At 42.6% G+C, this 23,024-nt stretch overlaps 2 protein-coding genes across 4 annotated transcripts in view; one reads left to right on the top strand and one right to left on the bottom strand.

Annotated features, from left to right (window-relative positions):
- The first annotated feature begins 2,488 nt into the window (after positions 1-2,488).
- Positions 2,489-11,431, top strand: LOC102209688 (transcription factor 20). Of its 3 annotated transcripts, none has more exons than XM_013913667.1 (6): positions 2,489-2,669; positions 3,760-6,464; positions 8,164-8,257; positions 9,451-9,500; positions 9,625-9,688; positions 11,137-11,431. In XM_013913667.1, the coding sequence occupies exons 2-5, from the start codon at positions 3,765-3,767 to the stop codon at positions 9,685-9,687; spliced, it is 2,907 nt and encodes a 968-aa protein (XP_013769121.1). In that variant the 5' UTR covers positions 2,489-2,669; positions 3,760-3,764; the 3' UTR covers position 9,688; positions 11,137-11,431. The 3 variants fall into 3 exon arrangements, with proteins under 3 accessions (XP_013769121.1, XP_013769116.1, XP_005722032.1); XM_013913662.1 differs by having other exon boundaries at positions 11,111-11,431; XM_005721975.2 differs by lacking the exon at positions 2,489-2,669 and adding an exon at positions 3,249-3,333 and having other exon boundaries at positions 11,111-11,431.
- An 8,195-nt stretch (positions 11,432-19,626) lies between these two features.
- Positions 19,627-23,024, bottom strand: part of bsk146 (brain specific kinase 146) — a 9,857-nt gene continuing 6,459 nt past the window's right edge. The window contains exons 2-5 of the mRNA XM_005721902.1: positions 22,347-22,597; positions 21,472-21,674; positions 21,157-21,348; positions 19,627-21,075 (exon numbers count right to left, since the gene is read on the bottom strand). Coding sequence (XP_005721959.1) covers positions 20,302-21,075; positions 21,157-21,348; positions 21,472-21,674; positions 22,347-22,518 — 1,341 coding nt within the window. The 5' untranslated portion in view covers positions 22,519-22,597 and the 3' untranslated portion in view covers positions 19,627-20,301. The remainder of the gene's footprint in view (positions 21,076-21,156; positions 21,349-21,471; positions 21,675-22,346; positions 22,598-23,024) is intronic.

Raw genomic sequence — 23,024 nt, 5'->3', positions numbered from 1 at the left:
TTCTGTGTGTTTTGAAGTTTTGAACCACATTTGAACTCGGGGTGTGTTTTTTTTTTTTTTTATGGGGATAAATATTCTCAACAAACACTGAACACAACTTATTTTATTGTAACGCTTAAAGTCAAAGAGGGTCGGGCAAAGCACAATCAAATAAAACTGTTTAAAACTGACACCCACCCCCATTAAGAATATCTGGTAAATACAAAGCTGTACATATCTTCTGGCTACTACAATCGCAGTGGTGGTAGCATCATGGTAAGAAGTCGCTTCTCTACAGCAAAAATGAGTCACGACGAAGGACTGAAGTTCACCTTTCAGCAAGACACCACATCCCAGATTTGGATACGGATTTCTCTCCTAATATTAGCTATTTGCTGATTTGTATGTATGACTCCAGACACATGAAAAACGTGAGAAACACTACAACCATTTAATTAGTGCTAATGACGCATAGTTTTTCCATGAGAAGGCATGCTGCAACGTCCCCTGTAACATGTTTTGAATGAAACAAACACAGCAACCAGTTGATTTGATCAGAATGTAAATGAGAAAATAAACAACTCCACACATAGCAAATATTAGGGAATCTATTTTTTGGAGTAAAAGTGTCTGCTAACATTTTCAGTATCATTATTCATCTTAAAAACTATTCACAGAAACCAAAACCCCCCCTTTTTTTGTACCAAACTCTAAACATATTTCATTCTGCAAAGTTGACCAAATTGAACATGACCCTATGTGAATGATAAAAATTACAGTAGAGGAACTATTTTTTTGTACTTCCACACTGGCTTCATTTCTCAGCTCCAAAGGTTGTCCCTTGGTGTCAAAGGGTCTGGCTATAGTCATACGCAGTAATTGCTGTGACATTCCTTTGAGGCTGGAGTGAAAAGGTTTGGTGACAATGAGCATATTCTATTACTGACCATGGTTTAACAAATGGATGTAGTAATTTATTTAGTATAACCCAAAATGAGACTTATAATTAGATGTGTTGAGGTGACTGTTGTGATCTGGCCTTGTATAATTAAAATGGAATTGAATAAACCCGGGAACATGTTTACAAAGGCCTGTTTTCAATTTCTGAAAAACTATTTTCTTGCCATTGTTTACGACCTTCTTCATAATGGTCATCAGCTGTTTATTGTGCTTTAGCAAAACAATTCATTAGACAGTAGTAGTATATGAACTAATTTTGTTACTTACCTATGAACAGTCCTGTGGTTTTCATTTCTCTGCTGCATTAACAGGTTGCTTTGAGGCCATTAAAAATAACTCAGATCTAAGGCACGCTAAGCTATTTTCAACTATAGAAAACCTGTACAGAAACAGGTTCAAAGTTTAAAGTGTGATGTTATGATGAAGTAGTGCATGCCATACTGCATATGTTTTGCATACTGCATAGTACAGTACATACTTTGTGAAGGCAACAACCAGTCATACCTACTGCCACTTAGGATCACCAAGTAACCTAACCTCATGCATGTCTTTGAACTGTAGGAGGAACCCAGAGAGAACATGCAAACTCCACACAGACTCCCATGACCGTCTTGCTGGACGGTCACACATTACATTGTAACAACTGTTATTCACATCACCAAGTGATTTTAATGTAACTTTTGTTGTACAGTATGCATTATGTGTATGTTAGTGGTATACTAATTGGTGGAATACTTCCTTATCTCAGTCTTACCACTGTGCTATTGAACCTAAAGTGTGTTACCACTTTGGATTTCATCATTATTTATTATTCATCTCTGGCTCTCTTCCACAACTTGTGTTTTGTCCCGTCTCTCTGAGCCTCTTCTGTCAGAGGTTACTTCCTGTTAAACGGGAGTTTTTCCTTCCCACCTTCGCCAAGTGCTTGCTCATATAGGGTCGTGTGATTGTTGGGATTTTCTCTGTGTTATTGTTATTATTAGTAGTACCTCACAATATAAAGCACCTCAAGTGTAGTGACTTGATGCTAATATAATGAAACTGAACTATTAGTAGTAGTAGTAGTAGTTGTTGTTGTTGGCCTTTCTTTAATACTGCTATCAGTAGCAACGAAAGATCATAAAACACTCAAAAGTAAGGCACTGATTAGTACTTTCTATTAGATCACACCACTCGTCTCCCATAATGCCTTTCTGTTCCTTAGCCAAGTGACAACTGTTTCATTGCTCGGTTTGACTTGTCAGGGCACCCGATATCAGATGACAGCAATGCTGAATAAAAAGAAAACACAAAAAACTCAGAACTTGACCTTGAAGTAGGCTAGCCTACTTCAAGGTCAAGTTCTGAAGCTTTGACAGCTTGCACGCAACCGCTGGATAACTGGCAAATTAATTTATCTGGAATAGATACTGAGTTTCATTTCGCGAAACCTTTTTTGTATTTGGACTTTGCTTTTTATTGACATGTTAAAATTTTATAGCACTAAACCTACTGGTAATTACTTTATTGTGAAAGGAGTGCCCGGAAGCATTAGATTATGTACAACTTGACAGTGCTGCTATCAGAGTAGTGTGTTCCTGGAAAGTGTGTGGATCTTTATTTAATTTAGGGCTTTCTCACTTTGTAATTTTTACTGGGGTTCATTAGAATAGATGTGTTGCTGAAGGAGATGTGGGGCGGGAGGGATTCTTAACTGGACGTTTAAAAAAGCTGCGATTTCTCCCGTCCGGGTAAGTTTTGATCAGCAGCAGAACAGCACAGCGCATTACCTCCGCTCTGTCTTTGTTTCATCCAGCCGGGCCTTGCCCCGATGCTTGCTGTTCTCTTTAATTGACAGAACGTCTCGCCAAACTCCATGAAAAGTAACCCGTAATTTGATAATACCTTGGTTTACGTGTTGTTTGGACCTCTACTAGCGAACAGGATGTCTTTCTCTAAATCTTTAAGATTTACTCTTCAATTCGGAACTCATTTAATAAAGCAAAGGCCACGATTTTAAACAAAATAAAACATCTTTAAATCACATTGGCTGCTGTTTTCACACTAAAGTTAGTAAGAGCCGCAGTAGGATGTAACCCACGGTGTCTGTCACTGAGCTATAAAAGTTGTCAATTTGTCGGAATAATCACACTTTGCGGGCAGTGGACCTCGCCGAAATGAACAGTGGCTGTTGTCGATAAGTAGAAGTTGATAAATCACGTTTTGTATGACACGGTTTCCAGTCTTCACCTAAAAAGCCCTTAAAGTTCTCAAATCTTTAATGCAGTTAGAGAATGTTACCGGAGCCGGGCCTAGCTAGCGTTAGCTGTGGCTAAGCTAAGTGTGGTTAGCAAGCTCGACCTGTTAGTTCTAGTAGTTAAAAAGTCAGTCCAGCGTTCGGACAGAGATTATTGGGTAAACGTAACAACTTTTTATTCAGAACATTTAATACTATTAAGACAATTTGGAAATAAGCCAAAGCGTAAATTGTCAGTTAACCCTTGCCATATTCTCCAGCGTTAATGAAAATCAAGCACACGTCAGTTTCCAAGCTAATTTTAATAGCATGACTTCATTTGTACGGGGTTGTGGTTCAGTTCTTTGCTTCAAATGAAATAAGCTTACTTTTGAGTGTGTTGAATAACGGTGTAACAAAGTGTCAACTCAATGTAATGGTAAAAAGTAAAACTGTGATTTGGAGCTTTTGGGGGGAAAGAGTATTTGGTCTTAGGAAAGCCACTCTGGTTATCCTGTGTAGTGGTGAAATAAACCCAGAAACTGATCTCTGTATGCCACCATTTATAAGCTAACATGAATATCTTCTTTATTTTTCTACTGCAGTTGTTATGGAGCAGCCACCAGGGAGCATAGATGATCTACAGCCTCAAGAGCTCTCTACTTCCTGCATCCCCACTGTGATCGACCTGACCAGGAAAGGGGAAGAATGTGTCCTCAATTCCACGACGGCTTTTGATGGCTTGTCGATGGTCAAGAGCCCCGGCTGGTTCCCAAACTCTGGGAACAGCAACCCTGGATTACAGGGATTCTCAGAGACCAGCTCCTCAGACATCGCACACCAATCAGGGGATCAAATTCAGCCAGACAATGCCTTCTCGCGCACTACAGTCACCCTTTCATACGTGAGCCGGTCTCACGTCTTGTCTTTTCAAGACACCCTATCTCAACACTCGCCTCTGTACAGTGTGTCGCCTATCAGCAAGTTCTCCCTCCACCCTCCTTGTGACACAGATAAAGGGCTCGGGGAGACCGGCTATGCAGTAAACCAGCATTACTTGGCGCAGGTTGAGGGGCCCGAGGACCTCGCCACACAGACGGAACTTTTTCAGTCATTGTCTCAGGCTCAAGGGGGACTGGAGAACAATGTGGACAGAACACAGGACTCTCATGAGTGTAACAGTGGAGTCACTTTCGGTGACGTGGATGTTGAAAAGCCGCTGCAAGGCAAAGAGGATCACAGCCTTGCTGGTGATGACAGCCCACATCTGGATAACTGTTCAGGAGCATGTGCCGAATCCTCTCCAGAGACTGTCACCCCTGTCACAGAGAAGGGCGAGGAGAAAGCAGGCGCTGAGGTGCTCTTTCTCATGTCTAAGACACCAGAGCAGATGGTTGCCTCAGACAGTGCGGGTGCCAGAGACCTTTGTTCACTGAGCAGGGAGTATATAAGTCCTCTGGAGGACCCTGTTTCCCCCTCTGCTACCTCACTGGACGATGTGGAAGATGTATTTGTGCTGCCTCAGGCCTCGAGCTCACCCAGCGGCGACAACTCTTATCTTGAGACAACTGAGGGGGTCTCGTGTGATAGCTTGAATACAGAAGGGGCCATTCAGCCAAGCTCTGGCATCAGCGATGGCACCACAAGGTTGGATTCAAGTGATGAAAATAAACAGCCGGGCAGTAGACGAAAGGCTGCGCTGGAGCCTTTGATCGACTTGACAGATGATGTTTGTGCAGCGGAAGTTCCTGAAAACAATCACAAGACTGTTATTCCTCACATGAACGGGAATGCAAAGGCACTAGAGAGAAGTTTGAAAGAAAAGAAGCTGCCAATACGTTCCAGCAGAGGGACACGGCTAGAGGCCATAGTTATGAATATAAATTCAAGCAGGTATAAAGTATCAGGATGCATACGCACTAGTAACAAAGTTAATGCTTCCCAGTCAACATCTAACGATTCCACTATATCTATTTCTAAGAAGAAAGACTCTGTGTTAGCAGGTAAAAGGAGAAGCCGAGTAAAAGTGTCTGCCTCAGCGAAACCAGTGAAACAGAAAGCAGTAACTCCTCTGAAAAGAGGCAAATCAAATAACCTGAATACTGACAGCTGCAAAGACTCTACCTCTGATTCAGAAATGATCGGTAATTCTAAAAAGTCGCGGCGCAGCGCACCTCCAAAAAGCCCCCGGTCTGCTGCGCGGAGAGAGAGTTCAAAGACTGAACCGGTGAATGTTTCCCAACCTGTGCACCCACCCGAAACTAGCCCTGTGAAGTCAAAGAGGAAAACCTCCCCACAGTCAAGTCCTCAGTTTGCTCTACATAATAACTCAAAGGAGGAGCCTGAACTGCTTCCTCAGCCAGACCCCTCAGTGCAAATCCAGGTGGCAAGATTTTCACCACCATCAAAATCTCCAAAGAAAAACCAAGGCAAAGCCAACAGCAGATCTCCTGCTAGCAAAGCGTCGCCCACTGCCAAGACGAAGGCTGCTCGCACTCCCAAAAGAAGGCGAAAGAAACATAAAGCGGGTCAGTCTTCGTCCATGTTTTCCCCAAAAGAGCCTGAGATCAAGCTCAAGTATGTCAACTACAAGGAGGATAAAAGGGATATGAGGCCAGACAGTTTCTCTCCGTTTATCCACGTGGAGCGTCAGCAGTCCTCTCCGTCGCTGTGTACTGTCGTCAATTACCCAGAGGAGGTAAGGGCGCAGCGCAAGAAGGGCTCGCAGCAGCAGGCTAATACCAGCGGCTTCATTTCTGCAGTCGTACCCAGCACTTCCTGTCTGCAGCTGGGCCGGGTGTCCACTCACGGTCAGGATCAGCGCCCTCTTATCTGCTGCCTGTGTGGGCAGTCAGCCAACGCCATGGACTTGGGGGACCTTCACGGCCCTTACTTCCCTGAAGGTTACCAGCCGAGCACCAAAAAACCAGCCAGCACTTTAGGCCTCAAAGAGGATGACTACAGTGATTCGGACTCTTCATCTTGCAGCATGAGAGGAAGGGGGAGGAAGTGTGCCGCTGTGCCCGCTGTGCGGGCCCTGAGGCCTGGAGCTCAGCTGAAGAAGAGGGGCCTAATAGAGAACCACCGATGGAACATCAGCACCATCGGCACAGGCAGCCCTGCAGCTAAACGAGTGCGGTCAGATGCTAGCTCTGCGAATGTGGAGGACTGGTATAGCCCCCCTATGTTGCTTCTCCAACCTTGTGAATACTGGCTTCATGAAGACTGCGGCATCTGGTCTGCAGGCGTGTTCCTTGTGAAGGGCAAAGTGTACGGCCTGGAGGAGGCTGTCAAAGTAGGCCAGGAGACGGTAAATCTGCACTTTAAATTTGGAGTGTTGCACAATAGCACATGGACTCATAGCTGATATAATGAAGCTGGAAATGAAAGCAGCATTGTGATGTTAATGTACTGCAGGTGGCTTGTTTTCTGTGCCTGTAAGAGAGTTATATATTTTAAATGCTTTCAAATCACTGCAAGAGGAAATGTGAATAATTAGCTTATTAGCTCAGTTAGAAAAACACTGGAAATTATTGGTGCAGGGAAAACGACAGTGAGACACTATTTTTGGGGAGATCTCTTTACTTTTTGGCAAAGTTTTAACCATCTACACAGTAAGATGGGTACAGTGCATTCTCTTTTGAGGCCAAAAGTCAAAATTTGCAAATAGCCAGTCAGGATTTCTCACCTGGAACACCTCCCTGAACTCAGGCTTCCAACTCGGAAACCTGGAGCAGTCTCACTAACTGTAGTCTGTGTAGCTACTGTTGTATATTTTCTACTGGCTAAAATAGTCATATGCACTGACCCGGTTCTGTCTGTGAACGTGCTGCAGCAGTGTTTTTAAGTACTGAAATCCAAGCATAGGGAGTGTTGTTAGTGATGTATTAGTAATAAATATATACGCTCCCCCTTGCTGAGGAGCAAATGAAATCCGGATTTTCCAACTTTGCTACCAAGACTTGGTAACCTCGAGAGTGACGCCACTCCCGGTTCCAACATGGGTCTTCCAAGGCCGTTATTCTTAAGGAGAAAAATGGTGCCAGTGGCTTTACAACCATATAATTACAAGCACTGTGCAGTCAGAGTTAGGTTCTAATTTAGCTCTTTATAACCTATTTGATATAACCAGTTAGAAACCTTGTGAGAAAAGGCGAAAATGACCGAAAGTTGATTTAAAGGTTCTAGTTTCTGAAACTATCCTTATTCAGCATGTAGTTCAGATGACCTAGTCCAGAATTCCCCCAATGTTTCATTTGCCTCTTTTTAAGATAAGATCATTAAATTAAACATTGATCTCTTTTTAAGTCATTAGTAGAAATCTTGCATAACTTAAGGCCTTCGATATTTATATGATGATATCAAATGTGTGTTTCATAAAACAGTCCCTGCAAAATGTGTCACGGCAAACTTTTGACTGTTGGTTGAGGTCATACAGCTCAAGATAACCTGAGCTAGCTTGTGTTCATCCATTGTTCTACACATACACTTGAGACACTGCAGCTGGAGGAGCAGCTAGTGCCAGCATGTCCCTGCAGCCACCCGAGTAGGAGTTATGCATAGAAATTAATAGAGGTGATAGTATATTTTAGCTTGAGCATGCCTCGGGGACTTTTAGTTTGATGCCTGATACGACTGAAGATCAACATTGGCATCTTAAAGTCAAAGTGTCTCCTGTATGAAGGGTACACCAAGGCAGCGTTCTTTCAATTTCTCCCAAGGTGATAAGGTGTTAACCATCTTAAACCATCATGAGTCAGACCGATGTCAGATTGGTGGTAAATGCAGCCTTTCGGTTTCGCTTTATTTTGAAAGACTGTTAAAGAGCCTCACTGTTTACATCAGCCATTGTACATTATGACGACTGCTGCTGAAGGCAGTGTTTTAATTAAAGCTATATAGTAATTACCTTAGTGCTATATATCCTGTCCCATGTAGTAAAAGTGGAAATCACAGCTTGCAGAAGTGTGCACGATGTCTTCTCTTAACCTCATCTGCTGTTTTTTCAGACGTGTTCAGCGTGCAATGACCCAGGTGCTACGCTGGGCTGTTTCTTCAAAGGCTGCCCCAACAAGTACCACTACAGGTGTGCTCTGGAGTCAGGTACGCAGCAGAGCAAAAACTCTTATCATGCCAGTCTTGTGCAATTTTAAAATTTGCATGCATGCTTAAGATGTAGACTGCATGTAAAAGATGGACCCGAGTTAATTTCATTGACCAATAATTTTCGTCATAGTTTGAAACTTTTGTCACGAAATGTCTGTGAAGGTTCTCAGTCATCCAGGTCATCGTAGTCAAAGGAGCTTGCAAAGAAAAGCGTCTGGACTCCTTTAAGTTGCTTGAAGACGTTTCACCTCTCATCCGAGAAGCTTCTTCAGTTCTAAGGTCAAATGGCGGAGAGTCCCAGATTTAAACCCAGTGGGAGTATCCCCCCCCACAGAGGGACAAAAGGACCCCCTGATGATCCTCTAATCACCTGAGCCAAGGTGTGAAAATGGGTGTGGGTCCCAATCAGCCAGGCTCCTTTGACTTTTGTCACAAAATAAAAATGAGATAATGCAGGGGAAGTGATACAATCTGAAGTAATCTCCTTGTGCATATTTGACTCTGGCCAATGCAGAAGTGCCTCAAACTTGGATTCTTTCTGCTGGCGCCTGTGTTTGGGGAAAAATGCTTTCAGTTGTATAGAAGTCCGCGGGAAAACGGCCCTGGCTCTAGGTGACATCTGTAAACCTTTTACGGAGTGTTTTATAGTCTTAACTGGTAGTTCCAAGTTTTCTTAAATACAGCATTTTTTTCTCTAATAGTCAAAAAAGCGAAGTATGTTTTAGGGCTTGGCAGCCAGGTTCATCTTTTATATACAGTCTATTTTTTCAGGCTTATCTTGAGTGTTGAATTTACTTACAGTAGCACGCAGCCCTGCAGGTTTTCCTCTGGTGATTGGAATTTTTGCCACCACCCACACTTTGATGGAGTAACTTTAGATTTATGTATGCCATCTGCCCCTCTGACTACTGTTTTTACTCTTTCTTATTTACTTTTTTTGCTCCACATCTGAAGTCTCAAATTAAACTTTAACAGGTACAAAGTTAAAGTTGAACACATACACCCACGACTGTTGCTTTGTGCTCAGTGTGTGCGTGCACGCATGTGCACTGTTCTGAAAATAGCTCCTTTGTGAAGGGCTGTTGGCTCTTATCACTTCCGCTCAGGCTGAACTTGCACGTGGGGGCGTTTGAGCCTTGCAGATGAATCAGTGCATCGTTGCCAACTCCTGTTCTGTTCTTGTTCTGCAGACTGTGTACTCATTGAAGAAAACTTCTCCATGAAGTGTAAGAAGCACAAGGTGAGCAGCAGTGCTCTTTAAAACTGTATTTGTGTGCGCTTTTAAAATGTATGTTTGCTCTTATTGAAGATTTGGCTTGTGATCATTTAAAAACGTAACCTCTGGATTTGTGATGTCTTCTTAGAACAAGACATTCAAAGGCCCCTCCAGGGAGCAGATGGGACGAAAGGGGACAGAAACCTCGTGAGGTCAGTAAATACTTTTTCTGCTTTCTGCTGATCAAACCACTGACAGTTGAAATATATCGGGCAACAAGAGAGCGTTTTTTGTATTTTTAAAGCTGTGAGCCAGTATAGTGGTTATCTTGGTTTGGGGTATCTGCTGAGCGGCAAAAGTACACAAGCTAATTTTAATTTAGCCCGTTTTCTAAACCCACAGTACAGATTTGCACGAGGCATCAACTTCCTGAAAAACAGAATTGAGCATGGTTTTAGTTTAACCTCAGCCACAATCAAATCATATGTAGACGTGCTGTTACCTCTAGAACATCGAAATGCAGCCAGAAATGAGTGATTTCATTTAACTGTTTCCATTAACTGTTCATGATATTATAACAATCTGGAAGTGAATGGGAAAGACAGCAACTCAGGTTAGCTCAAGAACAGTGTGTACAGAACTTAATGGAAAGGGTTTCCATGGCTGAGCAGCTACATCATCAACCACAATGCAAAGTGTTGGATGCATGGGTGTAAAGCATGTTGACACTGGACTCCAGAGCAGTGGAGACATGTTCTCTGGAGCAGCGAATCACACTTCTCCGTTGAGCAATTTGATGGACGAGTCTGGGTTTGGTGGTTGCCAGGAGAATGGTACTTGTGTGACTACACTGTGCTAAGTGTAAAGTCTGGTAGAGGGGGCATTATGGTGTGAGGTATGAGTTGGACTCGGCCCCTTAGTTCCAGTAAAAGGAACATTTTGGCCACTTTCATGGTCCCAACAGTTTGGAGATGACCTGCTCCAATTTTAACATGACTGTGCACCAGTACTTAAAGAAAAGCCCATAACGACATGGACGAGAGAGTTTGGTGTGGATAACTTGACTGGCCTGCACAGAATCCTGCCTCAGCCCGACAGAGCACCTTTGAGATAAATTGGAGCAGAGACTGAGCTAGCTAGGCCTTCTCATCCAACATCAGTGTCTGACCTCACAAATGTGTTTCTGGAAGACTGGTCAAAAATTCCCATAAACACTCCTAAAACTTGTGGAAAGCCTTCCCAGAAGAACAGAAGCTATTACAGCTACAAAGGGTGGGCCTGCATCATATTAGTCACTATGGATTAAGAATAGTGTTCGCTCAAGTTTATATGCATGTGAAGGCAGATGAGTGATTACTTTAGGCAATATAGTGTATTTGTTAAAAACATATAAGCTAGTTTTATTAGATCGGAGGGTTTACTTTAACAAAGCATGGTTAAGTTTTTACTAAGGGAAATGGGAAACAAATGAGAAACATTGAGACAAATCGACCTGCTCTTATCACTCGAGCTACTGGTGGTTAGGATCCCGAACCCTGGTGTGATGACTCGTGTAGTGGCAGCTGCTGCTACTTTTTTTGCTCTCTATGAAATGCATTGAGAGGGTTTTTTTGTTTTTGTTTTTCTCCTGTTAGAAGATTCACCTGCAGCATTTTCGCAGGCCTTCCCACCACCTCGCTGGTAACCATGGCGACACTGGACCAGGGTTGTTCTGACTGACAGCTAGCACCCGCAAACCTTAACTTCACCCTCTGTCCTTCAACTGCACTGTTAACCCCCACCAGGCACTGGGACTGGAGGACCCCGGTCACCTCCCTCAGTCCAGTCTGACAGTACTTATCAGCCAACACCACCCGCGGACTGACGAGAACCGTTCTTGAAGTAACATGCTGAATTTGTTATTTGTGTAGTTATTTATATGGGATGTTTTGGTTTCTTTTTTCTTCTTCTTCTGAATTAAATATGAATAACAATCAAAGATATTTAATTTTTTTAAAGATTTTCTAAGTATTTGATTATATTTGGGTTATTTATTCTTGTATTGGGTTCTTTAGCAATTGTCAAAGAGGTTGGATTGAGTGTTGTGTTTTGTTTTTTTTTAAGTTATTGCTAAAGCAGTTTTGATGTTGAATTAAACAGCCAGTCATGGAGACAGAAAGAAGGGGCTGGTGGTTCAAGGTAGTACCCTCCCAGAGTAAAGGTACCTGATTATCGTCAACACAACAGGGTTCCAGATTTAATGCAACACCTTGTTGGATCATTATGCTTTCTGTTTCCCGTGCAGATTCACCCAGCAGGTGTTACTGAGCGAGCCGCAAAGCGTGCATGTATTTGAATGTATTTTCACAGGAAGCACTTTGGCCCTCTGCTCCAGCTGCAGTATTACTGTCTTCAGCTGACCACTGCCTCCAAACGTTGTTGGCTTCAGGCTCTTATATCTGGCTTTTGAGGCTCATTGGTCACCTTGTCAACTTAAAATAGTCAGATCCAACTGCCTGCCTCCCACCTCGGCCTGAGAGAATTTCTGCCTGTACGATCTTTAAATCAGTTTGGATCTTTACAAACTTCAGTCTGAATTGTTAGGAGCTGTGTTAGGGGTTTATAAATTATTAAACAATTAATTTTCTTCCACTCCTTAAGGAAAGGGAATCCTGTGTTAGATTTCCCTTTCATCATCTCAACAAACCAGCCCCCTTAGACTACAGGACCACTCAGCTGCTCGCTTGACTTCAGACCCAACAAGGAGGGGCAACAGTTACTCTGGTGTTCCATCAGTCTTAAATTGAATAGGAATGGCCGCGCTGGTATTAAGGTTCCTGATGTCTTTACTTGGGCCTACATGCTGCTTTTGAAGAAGCCTTATCTGACTTACCAGCGCTACATGGACTCGGTGTTCCTTCACTAGCTTGTGGTCCAGCAACAAATCTGTGGATGTACTGCACACGGTGTTCCTGAGGGCAGCTTGCATGCACTTTTATGCAGCAGACTCTGTTGTTAGTAATACCAGATACGTGCTGGGCCGCCTCCTTGTAAAACCCTCTGACTGCACAGGTGCTCACCTACTCTGTGGGACTGGCTCAAACCCAGCGTACCTGTTGAGGACGTCAGACTCTGTTTTTTGTTTTAGAAGAAAAAAGTCTTTGTGATCAGTGTTGGTGTTAAAGTCTGTGTACTTCTCCTTAGCGCCATTAGGAGCAGCGCTGTGCTGTGTGAGGCCCATTAAGCCATTACTCGATGTCAACAGACATCCACACAGGCAGCTGAAGGCTTCGTCTGCTTAGTGTCTCAGCAGCAGCAGCAGGATACAAACACACACACATCTCCCTACCCTGAAAACACCATGTCTGTTCCATTTGTGCCATCTTTCTGTTTTGCCGTTTTTATATTTTGTTGCAGTGAAATAATAAATGTTTTAATCAACCATTTTTAAGTAAGCAGGTGTGTCACTGAGCCTGTAGCTCTTTGTTTTTCGTTTTCCAGTTTCAAGCACTTGTACCAAATAGAGATTTTGGAGAATGTTTTATTATTACAGTCTTGCAAAATGCTTGGATTTTTTAAAACTATGTTGTATGTGTGTTAATCTCAGGGCTGAATCTCAGATATTCGAATGGGTTTTTATGTTTGTTTTCTTCTGTTGTGTCAACCCCACATTGACTGGAGCAACGACACATGTAGCAGGAAGTGCTCATCTCCTCAGATGTAACGCCTTTTTTCTGTCCTGGTTGCACACTACCCGTCACATTCCAACGCCGCCTCCATGTGTCCGTCAGTGATGCGGTGTTTTGTTTTAGGACATGGACTGCTTCACTGTCACACTTTTGTCATCGTCTTATTTTTATGGTAACTTTTTTTGTATTGTCTTGTCCATTTGTTGGAGCACCAGAGGTCATGTAATTGTTTAAGAATAAATATTTTGTTCACTGTTTTTCTGAAAGAATTTTTTATCTTTATCTTGAGTAAAGTTTTTATCTCATAATATAGACATATTAGAATACTGCAAAGTATCAGAATGACTAATATGAAATTATATATTATGATAAAAATAAATGTGAAATTGATATATAGTTATAGCATTTATCCCTTCATCCTGCATACTGAGGTGATGTCCACAGTTTGGCTCAGTTTTTCCAAAGTTGAGACATTTTTGTCTTTTTATTTATATGGTTTGGAAGAAAGCAGACAAGGGACAGCAGCATAAACCTGCAGCCATCTACAGATTTTTGTTGAATGCAATACATAAAACAACCACACACCCCTAAAAGAGAAGGAAGGGATGAAAGCATTTAAACCTGGGACACCTCCAGTAACTGGATAAAACCGTAGATGCTGCTCTGGGCGCAGTCGTTTAAAAGATGTAATCTGAATAACAATTATCCAGCTATGACAGGGCCCTTACTTAATCCACTTTGTCTTGGTTGTTCAAAAGGACATTTTATAAAATCACACTGATCCAAAACTACTGAAAGCCTTACTGGTAATAACCAGTAATTTTACTGGGATGCAGAGGGCGCCAAAGTTCATGCAACAGAAAAGCTCCCTTATTAATTCATGATATTAAGTTTGACATTAACAGCTGTTATGTGAAATATCTAGTTAGCAATGCATTTGCTGTTTAATTCAGAACCATATTTCACCTGCTTTGTCTTTATGAGAATGTAACAGCTCACAAACACTTAGCAAAAACACAAAGGCAGGTGGAACTCATGCATGAGTAAATCTACTATTTAAAAGCGCCATCGTGGCTCAAGAGTTGGCAGTTCGTCTTGTAATCGGAAGGTTGCCGGTTCGAGCCCCGGCTTAGACAGTCTCGTCGTTGTGTCTTTGGGCGAGACACTTCACCTACTGGTGATGGCCAGAGGGGCCGACGGTGCGATATGGCAGCCTCGCTTCTGTCAGTCTGCCCCTGTGACTACAACTGTAGCATCCACCAGTGTGTGGATGTGAGAGTGAATGAATAGTGGAATTGTAAAAGCGCTTTGAGGGTCCCGAAAAGCGCTATATAAATGCAACCCTCTATGAGCAAGAACTTTGGCACCAGTGAGAAGGAAAAACTCCTTTTTAACAGGAAGAAACCTCCGGCAGCACCAGGCTCAGGGAGGGGCGGCCATCTGCGGTTGACCGGCTGGGGGGAGAAAGGAAGACAGGGCAAAAGCATGCTGTGGAAGAGAGCCAGATATTAATAACAACTAATAACTGAATAAAGAATGGTGTATCAGTATCTGTCTGAATCCAAGTATTTGCTGGGATCAGAGTGATTTGATATTTTCAAGAAAATTAATTAGTTACAATGTCCTAGAGGGCGGGAAAAGAACAACAATTATCAAAAATGAAAATAAAGTACACGGTTAGTGTCTGAGTAACCCACGGCAGTGCCCCAGCATGCACAACTGTGAAACTGAGGCAACTAAATTCAGCCGTCACCCACTGTGGTTACACAGCTGTTCTTTTCCAACCTCATTATGTTCATCTCCACTTAGTGAATAAGAAGTAAAGGGCCTGCTAATTTTCTTTATGTTGTATCAGTTTAAATGTTTGCTGTATGTACAGTAAAAATGCAAAAAAGTCATTTATATACAACAAGTGTTCTTCGACTGCACTGGGGTACGACAGGTTAAAGCAACTTTTTGCTAAACTATAAAACAAACGCTCTTTACTGTGATTTTTAGTAAAAAGTTGAAGGTCACAAGCTAATTCATCATTAGCTGCATGCTATCAGGCGTCTATGGCCTCGTTAGGCTTAAATGTTAGAAGTTAGTTACTGTGTCGGCTCCCTGAATCCAGAATTGAATTTAAAGTCCTCCTCCTGATATACAGAGGCATAATTCACCATCATGTCTTAACGATCGTCATATTAAATGGCAGAAACAATTCTGTGCATGATTCTCCTCTTATCTGCTTTGGTGCAAATAATTTTTTTTAACTTACTTTGAAAAATCCTGGTAAACATGATTGAACCTTTGCCTCGCGTTTGATAATTAAAGGGTTCGCCTTAAAACTGGTGCATTAACTAAAATCTGAAATTATTCTTCTGAATTATACTTGGACACTGTACTCAGCCACCCAGCATTTACGTTTCTATGGAAACATTGTAACATATATCCAAAATACTTTACTAGCAGCATATACCTTTATTCAAAATATTTTGTGGTTTCAACTCATACAATACTAGAAGTAATGTATCTACTATTCTTGTTTTATTCATTTATAAATTTCAGTGCACTATATGAACATCATTAACCTGAGCCCCCAAATTAAAATTTAAAATTAAACCTTTCCTGCCAGAGGTCTCTTCCTGCTAAAAGGAAGTTCTTTTCCCCCACCATCACCAAGTGCCTATTCACAGGTTACCATGGAGTGTTGAAATTACTTATTTCTTCTTGGTTATAAAATTTGGCCACATTCTTTACGGTATTAGGTGCCCCTAAAGATTCCCTTGTGTGAATGCGATTACATAATTTCACCTGTATGAAATTCAATTGCATAACAAAGAACTCTTGGGAGGGGAAAAACAAGAAAAATGCAAATATCACTCGAACAAGAATTCTTATTTTATTGACTAAATCTCAGCTTACAGGAAGACAGTTGTATTGCAAAGACAGAACCGGGTACAAGTTCTAGTGCTGTGGTCATCTACTCACTAAAACTCCACAAAAACCATGATGCTTTGAAATACAGCTATGTCACCGGACAGAAAGACACTGGAACGCCATTACAGCACGTCACAAAATGAATAGGATGAGGAGGCAGCGGTGGCTGACTCAGACGCTGGGAGGGATCAAGGGGAAGGTGGCGTATGACAAATGCACATCTCACTTTCTAGTTTTGTGTCACTCATCTTCTCTCCCAGCTTGTGAACGGATGTGTCCTCGTCTGCAGCGTACTGTATACTGCACTGGTATTTCATCTGAGCACAGTGCTTGTACCACAAGTTCTAGTGAATCATTTACTATCTTAAAATTATTCTGATAGGAAACTACAGCAGTACGGGGCGTGTCTTTCAAAATAAAGATTTACGTTTTGGTATTTTGATATTCTGTGTTTTGCTTGCTAACTCATAAGACAGGGACTGCAACTGATCATCATTCATTCATTAGAAATAACATCCTGTTGGCTAATTGTCTATAACTAACAACAGCAGTTACTTTGGATTGTTAGGTTAGACTGGAGGTTTGGGTATAATGTTTTATAAGACAACGTGATAAAAAGTCAAATTTTCTGTTTTAAAGAATGTTGGCAAGACGATGCTAAAGCATCTGACTTTACCAATAGCTCTGTCTCCACTATCAAAATGTTAGCTAGCTGATTTAGCTACGGATGGTTCCATGCTTGGAAAAAAGAAGCAAGGCTAAAGAAGAAAATTGAATATTTCAATTTCAAAATACGCGACATAATTAAAATTTTACTTGTGTAAAAAGCAACATCAGGCTATTCTTACATTAGGGGTATGATAAGCTAATGTTGATCTCTTTACTAATGCAAGAGAATAATTCAGAAAAATCAAGCTGAATGACACCAAACTAAGACAGCTTAAAAACACTGAATTCAGGGGTTGTTTGACACAGATGAAAAAAAATCCCGGATCCTGTTTGCTAAACACAATTTTCAAAACTCAACTGCCTACATAGCATAAAAGTAAAGGGAACCTTTTATTAATTTTCATGTCTTTGTCATAAACATACTGTTACAGTGTTAGATACTCATATTAATGATGCTTAGATAGTGAGGTCTTTGGATGTATAATGCCTGTGAGCTGAAAACGACCTTAAAACTTGTTTTAAACACTCAGGTTCTGATAGCTACCCTTGGATCAATATGATGTCACGAGAGGGAGGTGATATACTCAATACAGTCATCCCAGGAACATAGCTTTAGCTGCAGACACTGTCATCCCACCTGTCTGCTATTCAAACCTTCTGTTTACAATCGGCAGCCAATCAGAAGAAAGTTGTCTTAGAGGGGAGGAGCTAAAGTAGCTCGTTTCAGTTTAAAATAAATAACAATTACTTTGAAAGGAGCAGAATAGGTCCCCTTTAGTTATAGCAAATCTAAACTTAGCTTAAAGGAAAATGATGGATGGATGGATGGATGGATGGAGCATGAGAGCCTGTGTAGCCCAGAATGTGCCAAAGAAACAAAGGCTCTATTAGGGCCATTTTTTGTGTTTGAAATGAGGTGAAAGCCACCAGAAGTTGTATTGAGCTGCTGGCAATCTGCAGTCTTATCATTTAATATCACCGAGCCCTACGTACTGGCCCTTTTACAGAAATAGTATTAAAGGTGGCCATGGTGTCCATGTCTGAAAAGTGAAACCATTAAAGAGGTGCTTTAAACCCAAACTGTTTATACTGACCACCAGGCGATGATCCCTGTGGCTAAAATAGGAATTCCAGCCATGTGTGGTAAATGGAAAAAAACATCATTCGTTTCACTTTGCAAATTGTTGTCAGAAAAGCGAATTATGGAGGCCATGCTCATTGGCCAGTGACTTGTGACTGACAAAACGCATAACATGGCTTCATAGTCAGATCCACCTCTGGCTTGACACATCTGCTTTCCAAGCAAGAGCAAAGTGGTGACGCTGAAAACACAAATTCACAAACCAATCAATAATAATGTCTACACTACTGGGAGACTGGTTTGGTGTCGGCTCTTTTTTACGTAACAAGAATTGTCAATAAAACCTCCCACGTGTCTCTATTTACAAGAATCCTCACGTTGCTTATCGTTGCACGTTGCCATGGGTGCTTCAAGCACGTCACGTTTATTTGGGAAGAGCGCGAATGTTGAAAGATGGTTTCGGAGTGAACGCTGCAAAGGAACAATGACGCGATGAGGTAATGTGGCTTCATACGGTCATGCCAGTGTGGGATGTGCTTGGGCTCGCACGGTTTACTCCGCACAGCACAGCGCTGCTTGAAGTTGACAGATGGGGAGCAGTGTCCGCATCAGGACCGTCCTTTGTTCTGAATCAGGAGGCTGCCGATGAGGTCAGAGATTGTCACAAGATGCAGTTATTTACTCTCTCGCTGATCCAACGCATCATGCGGAGGGGCTGAGCTGGTCCTCTGTCAGATCCGAGCTGAGGCTACTGACGTGTTGTTTGTCACCGGTACACTAACTACAACTATAGAGTGCTACAGCCTGTGACGGGATAAACACTGAGCAGTTTTTCACAAGAGGGCTTTAGCACATACAGTTTCATGCAGTTTATGTCTGAAAAGCAACACAGAGAACATCCATTCACACACTACGCATGATCCACCCCCCCAAAGAAAAATAATTCAATTGATATTCATGAAGTCAAAAAGGAATGGATTCGTTTTGTTGTTGTTTTTTAAATCCAAAAGCAAAACATTTAAGTCCCTACATTTGACTCAAATTCAAATCTCTCGCTCTGTCTTCATGCTTAGCTTTTTTTTAGTTCCTGAAGGTGGTGAGATGAGCACACAACATTAATAGCATTACAAATACATCACACTGGATAGAAACTAAGTAAGTATATTCAGATTTTTTTTCTTTTAGCCCTAGGATGTCTCAAGAGGTCATAACAGCAATATTCACTCTGGGACATGATGCAAGAAATTGTGCTACTGCAAAAAAAAAAAATCACATCACAACATTTTACCTTTTTTTCCCTCCTAAAGCCGGTTCAGATTCGAAGTTTGAATTACTCGTCATGCAGTTTATAAAAAGTGCTTTTTTCGCCCTGCACTTAATTGGAACAGATCATTTTTCTTTTTCAGACAAAGTTTAAAAGAAAACACATTTTTCAGTGAAGGTCTGGATGAAAACGTGAGCAAAGCAGACAGATCTTTTTCTTGTTCTCTTTTGGAAAAAACGCTTCAAAGGAACATCATACAAACGGAATTTCAGGAGTGAGTAGAAAAAAGTCTTCCAACTGTGAAGTAGATATGTTCATGGTGAAGAGCAGAGACATCGCACGCATTCGCTCCATCTAGTCTGAGATGAAGGAAAGCTGTAGATCATCTCACATAATGCGCAAGTATTCAGTATGTACAGCAGCATACCACACCTGTTACACAGCTATACCTCAACACCATATCACAATGCTGAGTCGAATGGGAAACAAAGAGAGCTACCTTACAAAAAAATAGAAAAAATAGATTGTGTAGTCTTTTTTTTCTTCTTTTTTTAAAGATTCAAATAAATAATAAAATTCTCAAAGAAAAATTAAACTACTTGTTTTAGATTCAAACGCACGGCGACGCACACGGACACATTCACACTTTCATCTTCTTGTTACAAGTAAAACACTGAAACCACGGCTCAGTCAGTCTTTTTATCTTGTAAGGTGTTAGCTTGAGCTCTGTTTCGGTCAAAAACACGAATCTTTTGTCCCTTGGCTTCTTAAAAAAAACCTTCTTATCAGTGTTGAAGAGATCACGAGGAGTTCTGCCCAACTCCTGCTGACTTTTTTATCTTTTTATGTTATTTTAATTCATTTTTTTTGCTGCAAGTATTGCTTTAAGGAATATATTTTGGTCTTCTTGTCAGATCGATTTAGTGGTGAAATCTCTAATGTAGCGTTTTTTTCTTCATTTTTCTACACTTGCATTTTGAACGTGTCCTTGAATTCCAAGTGTTAAAACAGGACATTCGACCAATCATGAGGGATGTGTGCGTTCTACAAAGACGTCCTCGGAAGTCCTCCGGCGCGTGTGTGTCTGCGCTCTTCCTTTCCCACAATGTTTAAAACAGGAGACGTGTTAGTGCTTTGTTATCGCTTTGTTTCTTTTCCCATGCATGAACATCTACGTGGTTGGATGAGAGGTATAAAAGTGTGTGCCGGTGAGCCCTGACATGCTCAGACGCAGATTTCTATGGGTGTCGGCACTAGCATGCGGCCGCCAGGTGAGCCGTTTTCTCGGGGCATTCGATCGTAGCTGTTGGTGGATGACACGGAGCTGTTGGTGGAGACGGACACGAAATGGTGGCCCCCGCCGGGTTCCATCATCCCTCCTTTGGCCCCGCTGCCTCCGCTCCCCCTCTTCACCGCCATTGGCAACATGGGAGAGAGGGGCGACACTGGGGAGCGAGGTGACAGAGTCTGCTGCTTCATCCTCTCCACGAGAAGCTCCTCGTCTTCTTCCCCGGACGATGATGACGAGATTGTGCCGTCCACCTCCCCACGGACTCCTCCTCCACCTCCTCCGCCTCCTCCGCCTCCGCCGCCTCCGCCACTAACTCTTTCGCCGCCACCTCCAGCGACCGTGTTGCCGTTGTTGTTATCGTTCTCCGCGTCTAACATCCAGGAGTGGCTGAAGTACCCGAACACTTCTTTGACGGAGCAGCGGCGGTCCTGCTCCACCGATAGCAGGCGGCGGAACATGCGAAGGGCCTGCTCGGTGAAGCGCCTCCACTGCGACGGCACCGTGTTCGTCCTCCTCCTCTGCCAACGGATGAACTCCTGGTAGAAAGAGTCAGAGGGCAGAGCCTTCTCCCAAGGGAAGTTACCAGTCAGCATGCAGAACAGCAGCACACCGAAGGCCCAGACGTCAGTGCTGTAGTCCACGCAGAAGCCCTCGTGGCGGGACACATCGCAGAGCTCCGGAGCTGTGTAGGGGATGGTGCCGCTCACCTGGAGGGGAAACCCAACAGGTTACAGTCACTGGAGGAAACGTGCGAATATAAAAACGTACAAAACTCAAACACTACTCACTCTTTTCACTGGTGAGCCAGCCCGGCGAGTCATTCCGAAGTCAGAGAGCTTGACCTTGCGGCACTCTCGGTCAAAGATGAGGATGTTTTCAGGCTTAATGTCCCGATGGACCAGCTTCTTACAGTGCAGGTAGTCCAGAGCGATGGCTACCTGGTGTACACAGCGCTTTGCTACTGTTTCAGGAAGACCGACCTTGAGGGCCAAAGAAAGGAAAAGCACTATTTTATTCAGAGGATTTTACAGTTTTAAGCCAACTTTCTTCTGACTGTGGATCAGTAATCATCTGTATTACTATCGTTATCTGCGAATCAGCACCTGTGGAGGAATTATATCGAAGAGGTCTCCCGCCACGGCGTACTCCTGTGCAAACACGTAGTACTCGTCGGTCTCGAAGGCGATGCCAAACATGTTGATGATGAAGGGGCACGGAGACAGGTACAGGGAGATGCTGTACTCCCGTAGAAAAGACTTCAGCTTGGTTGTCTTCTTCTTCAGGAACTTCAGTGCCATTTTTGTACCTTTTGGGAAAAATACAGATGTTTTTTTTACAGATGCACAAAAAAACCAGTTTTTGTATCACGACTTTACTGAGGTATTATTTTAAATTACTCACTTATTTAGATTTTGTTGAGGCTTAAAGTTAAACCCCTGTGCTGATTGGAGTGAACTGAAACTCTTTGAATTCAATTCAGTGTTATTTATGTCCCTAAATCACAGCAACAGGGGCCTTAAGACGCTTTATATTGTTAGGTAAAGACAGAGAAAACCCCCGAAATCAGATGACCCCCTTCAAGCAAGCAATTGGTGACAGTGGAAAGGAAAAACTCCCTTTTAACAGGAAGAAACCTCCAGCAGAATTAGGCTCAGGGAGGCGCAGCTATCTGCCGTGACCAGTTGGGGGTGTTGTCGTCTATCCAAGAAGACCGTGCTTGAGATTTCTGCTATTTTAATTATTAGTCTGTAACTTTTCACTAAGGAGGTTTCTGTCTGTACATTTATGAATGCAGTTATTTAACCAAGCTTGCAATTTAGCACTCCATCCACTAATCTAACTATTAACACTTCTGTCTAAACAAAGGGACATCTCATTAGGAGCCAAAAGCAAAATTACACTTAAGGTGCAGAGACCAAAACAAAAAGGTGACAGCGCAATCACTTAAGACGTCATGTACTCTGTGGTGGTCCCTTACCTCTGATCTTGTGAATGACCAGATCCACCTTGCCATAGGTTCCCTTGCCCAGCTCTCTGATCACCTCGTAGTACTTGTTGACCTCTAGTCTCTCCAAATTTTGGGCAGCAATCAGCTGCAGCTCATCCAGGATGTCCATGTTGGCTCGAGAAACCAGCGGAGAGGAGGTCATGGTGCGGACTGCTTCAGGGTGCAAAAAAAACTGACTCGGGTAGGACAGGAGCAGCAATAGCAGCTAACAGCTGGTGTCACTGTACAGAAAGAAGAGAGGAGAAACATTTTGAAAACTGCTTCATCCTTCTACTCTTCCTCATTTCAAGTACAACAAGTTGGCTGTGATAGGACGGGCACACGAAGAGAAAAACAGGCTCTCGTCCTCTTGTGGGACCAAAACAGGAGCATGTGATATGTGATGTTTGTGTTGCATTCCAAGGTCGGCAATGCACAGCACGCTGTCGACACCGAAGCTCACAGCGTGCTGCTCTGATCTGCAGTGTGATAGCCGCTGAAAATGCTAATTATCTGCAGTGAAGGCTTAAGTAATTCTAAATGCTACTCGCCAAGGGGGATACCAGAGCTGAGCTGTGAGCTGAGTCACACACACACACACACACACACACACACACACACACACACACACACACACACACACACACACACACACACACACACACACAC

This window comes from Pundamilia nyererei, unplaced genomic scaffold, assembly GCF_000239375.1.
Source record: "Pundamilia nyererei isolate P.nyererei 1_Seehausen unplaced genomic scaffold, PunNye1.0 scaffold00005, whole genome shotgun sequence".
In the NCBI taxonomy this organism is placed as follows: Eukaryota; Metazoa; Chordata; class Actinopteri; order Cichliformes; family Cichlidae; genus Pundamilia; species Pundamilia nyererei.
Note: the sequence above shows the minus strand (reverse complement) of the source record. Positions and strands in the feature narration are given on the sequence as shown.

What these genes read in the sequence shown, in the direction of transcription:
- LOC102209688 (XM_013913667.1), top strand. Translation starts at nt 3,765, where the DNA reads ATGGAGCAGCCACCAGGGAGCATAGATGATCTACAGCCTCAAGAGCTC. An exon ending in TCAAAGTAGGCCAGGAGACG is followed by an intron (nt 6,465 to 8,163) that starts GTAAATCTGCAC and finishes CTGTTTTTTCAG; the next exon opens with ACGTGTTCAGCGTGCAATGA. An exon ending in TGAAGTGTAAGAAGCACAAG is followed by an intron (nt 9,501 to 9,624) that starts GTGAGCAGCAGT and finishes ATGTCTTCTTAG; the next exon opens with AACAAGACATTCAAAGGCCC.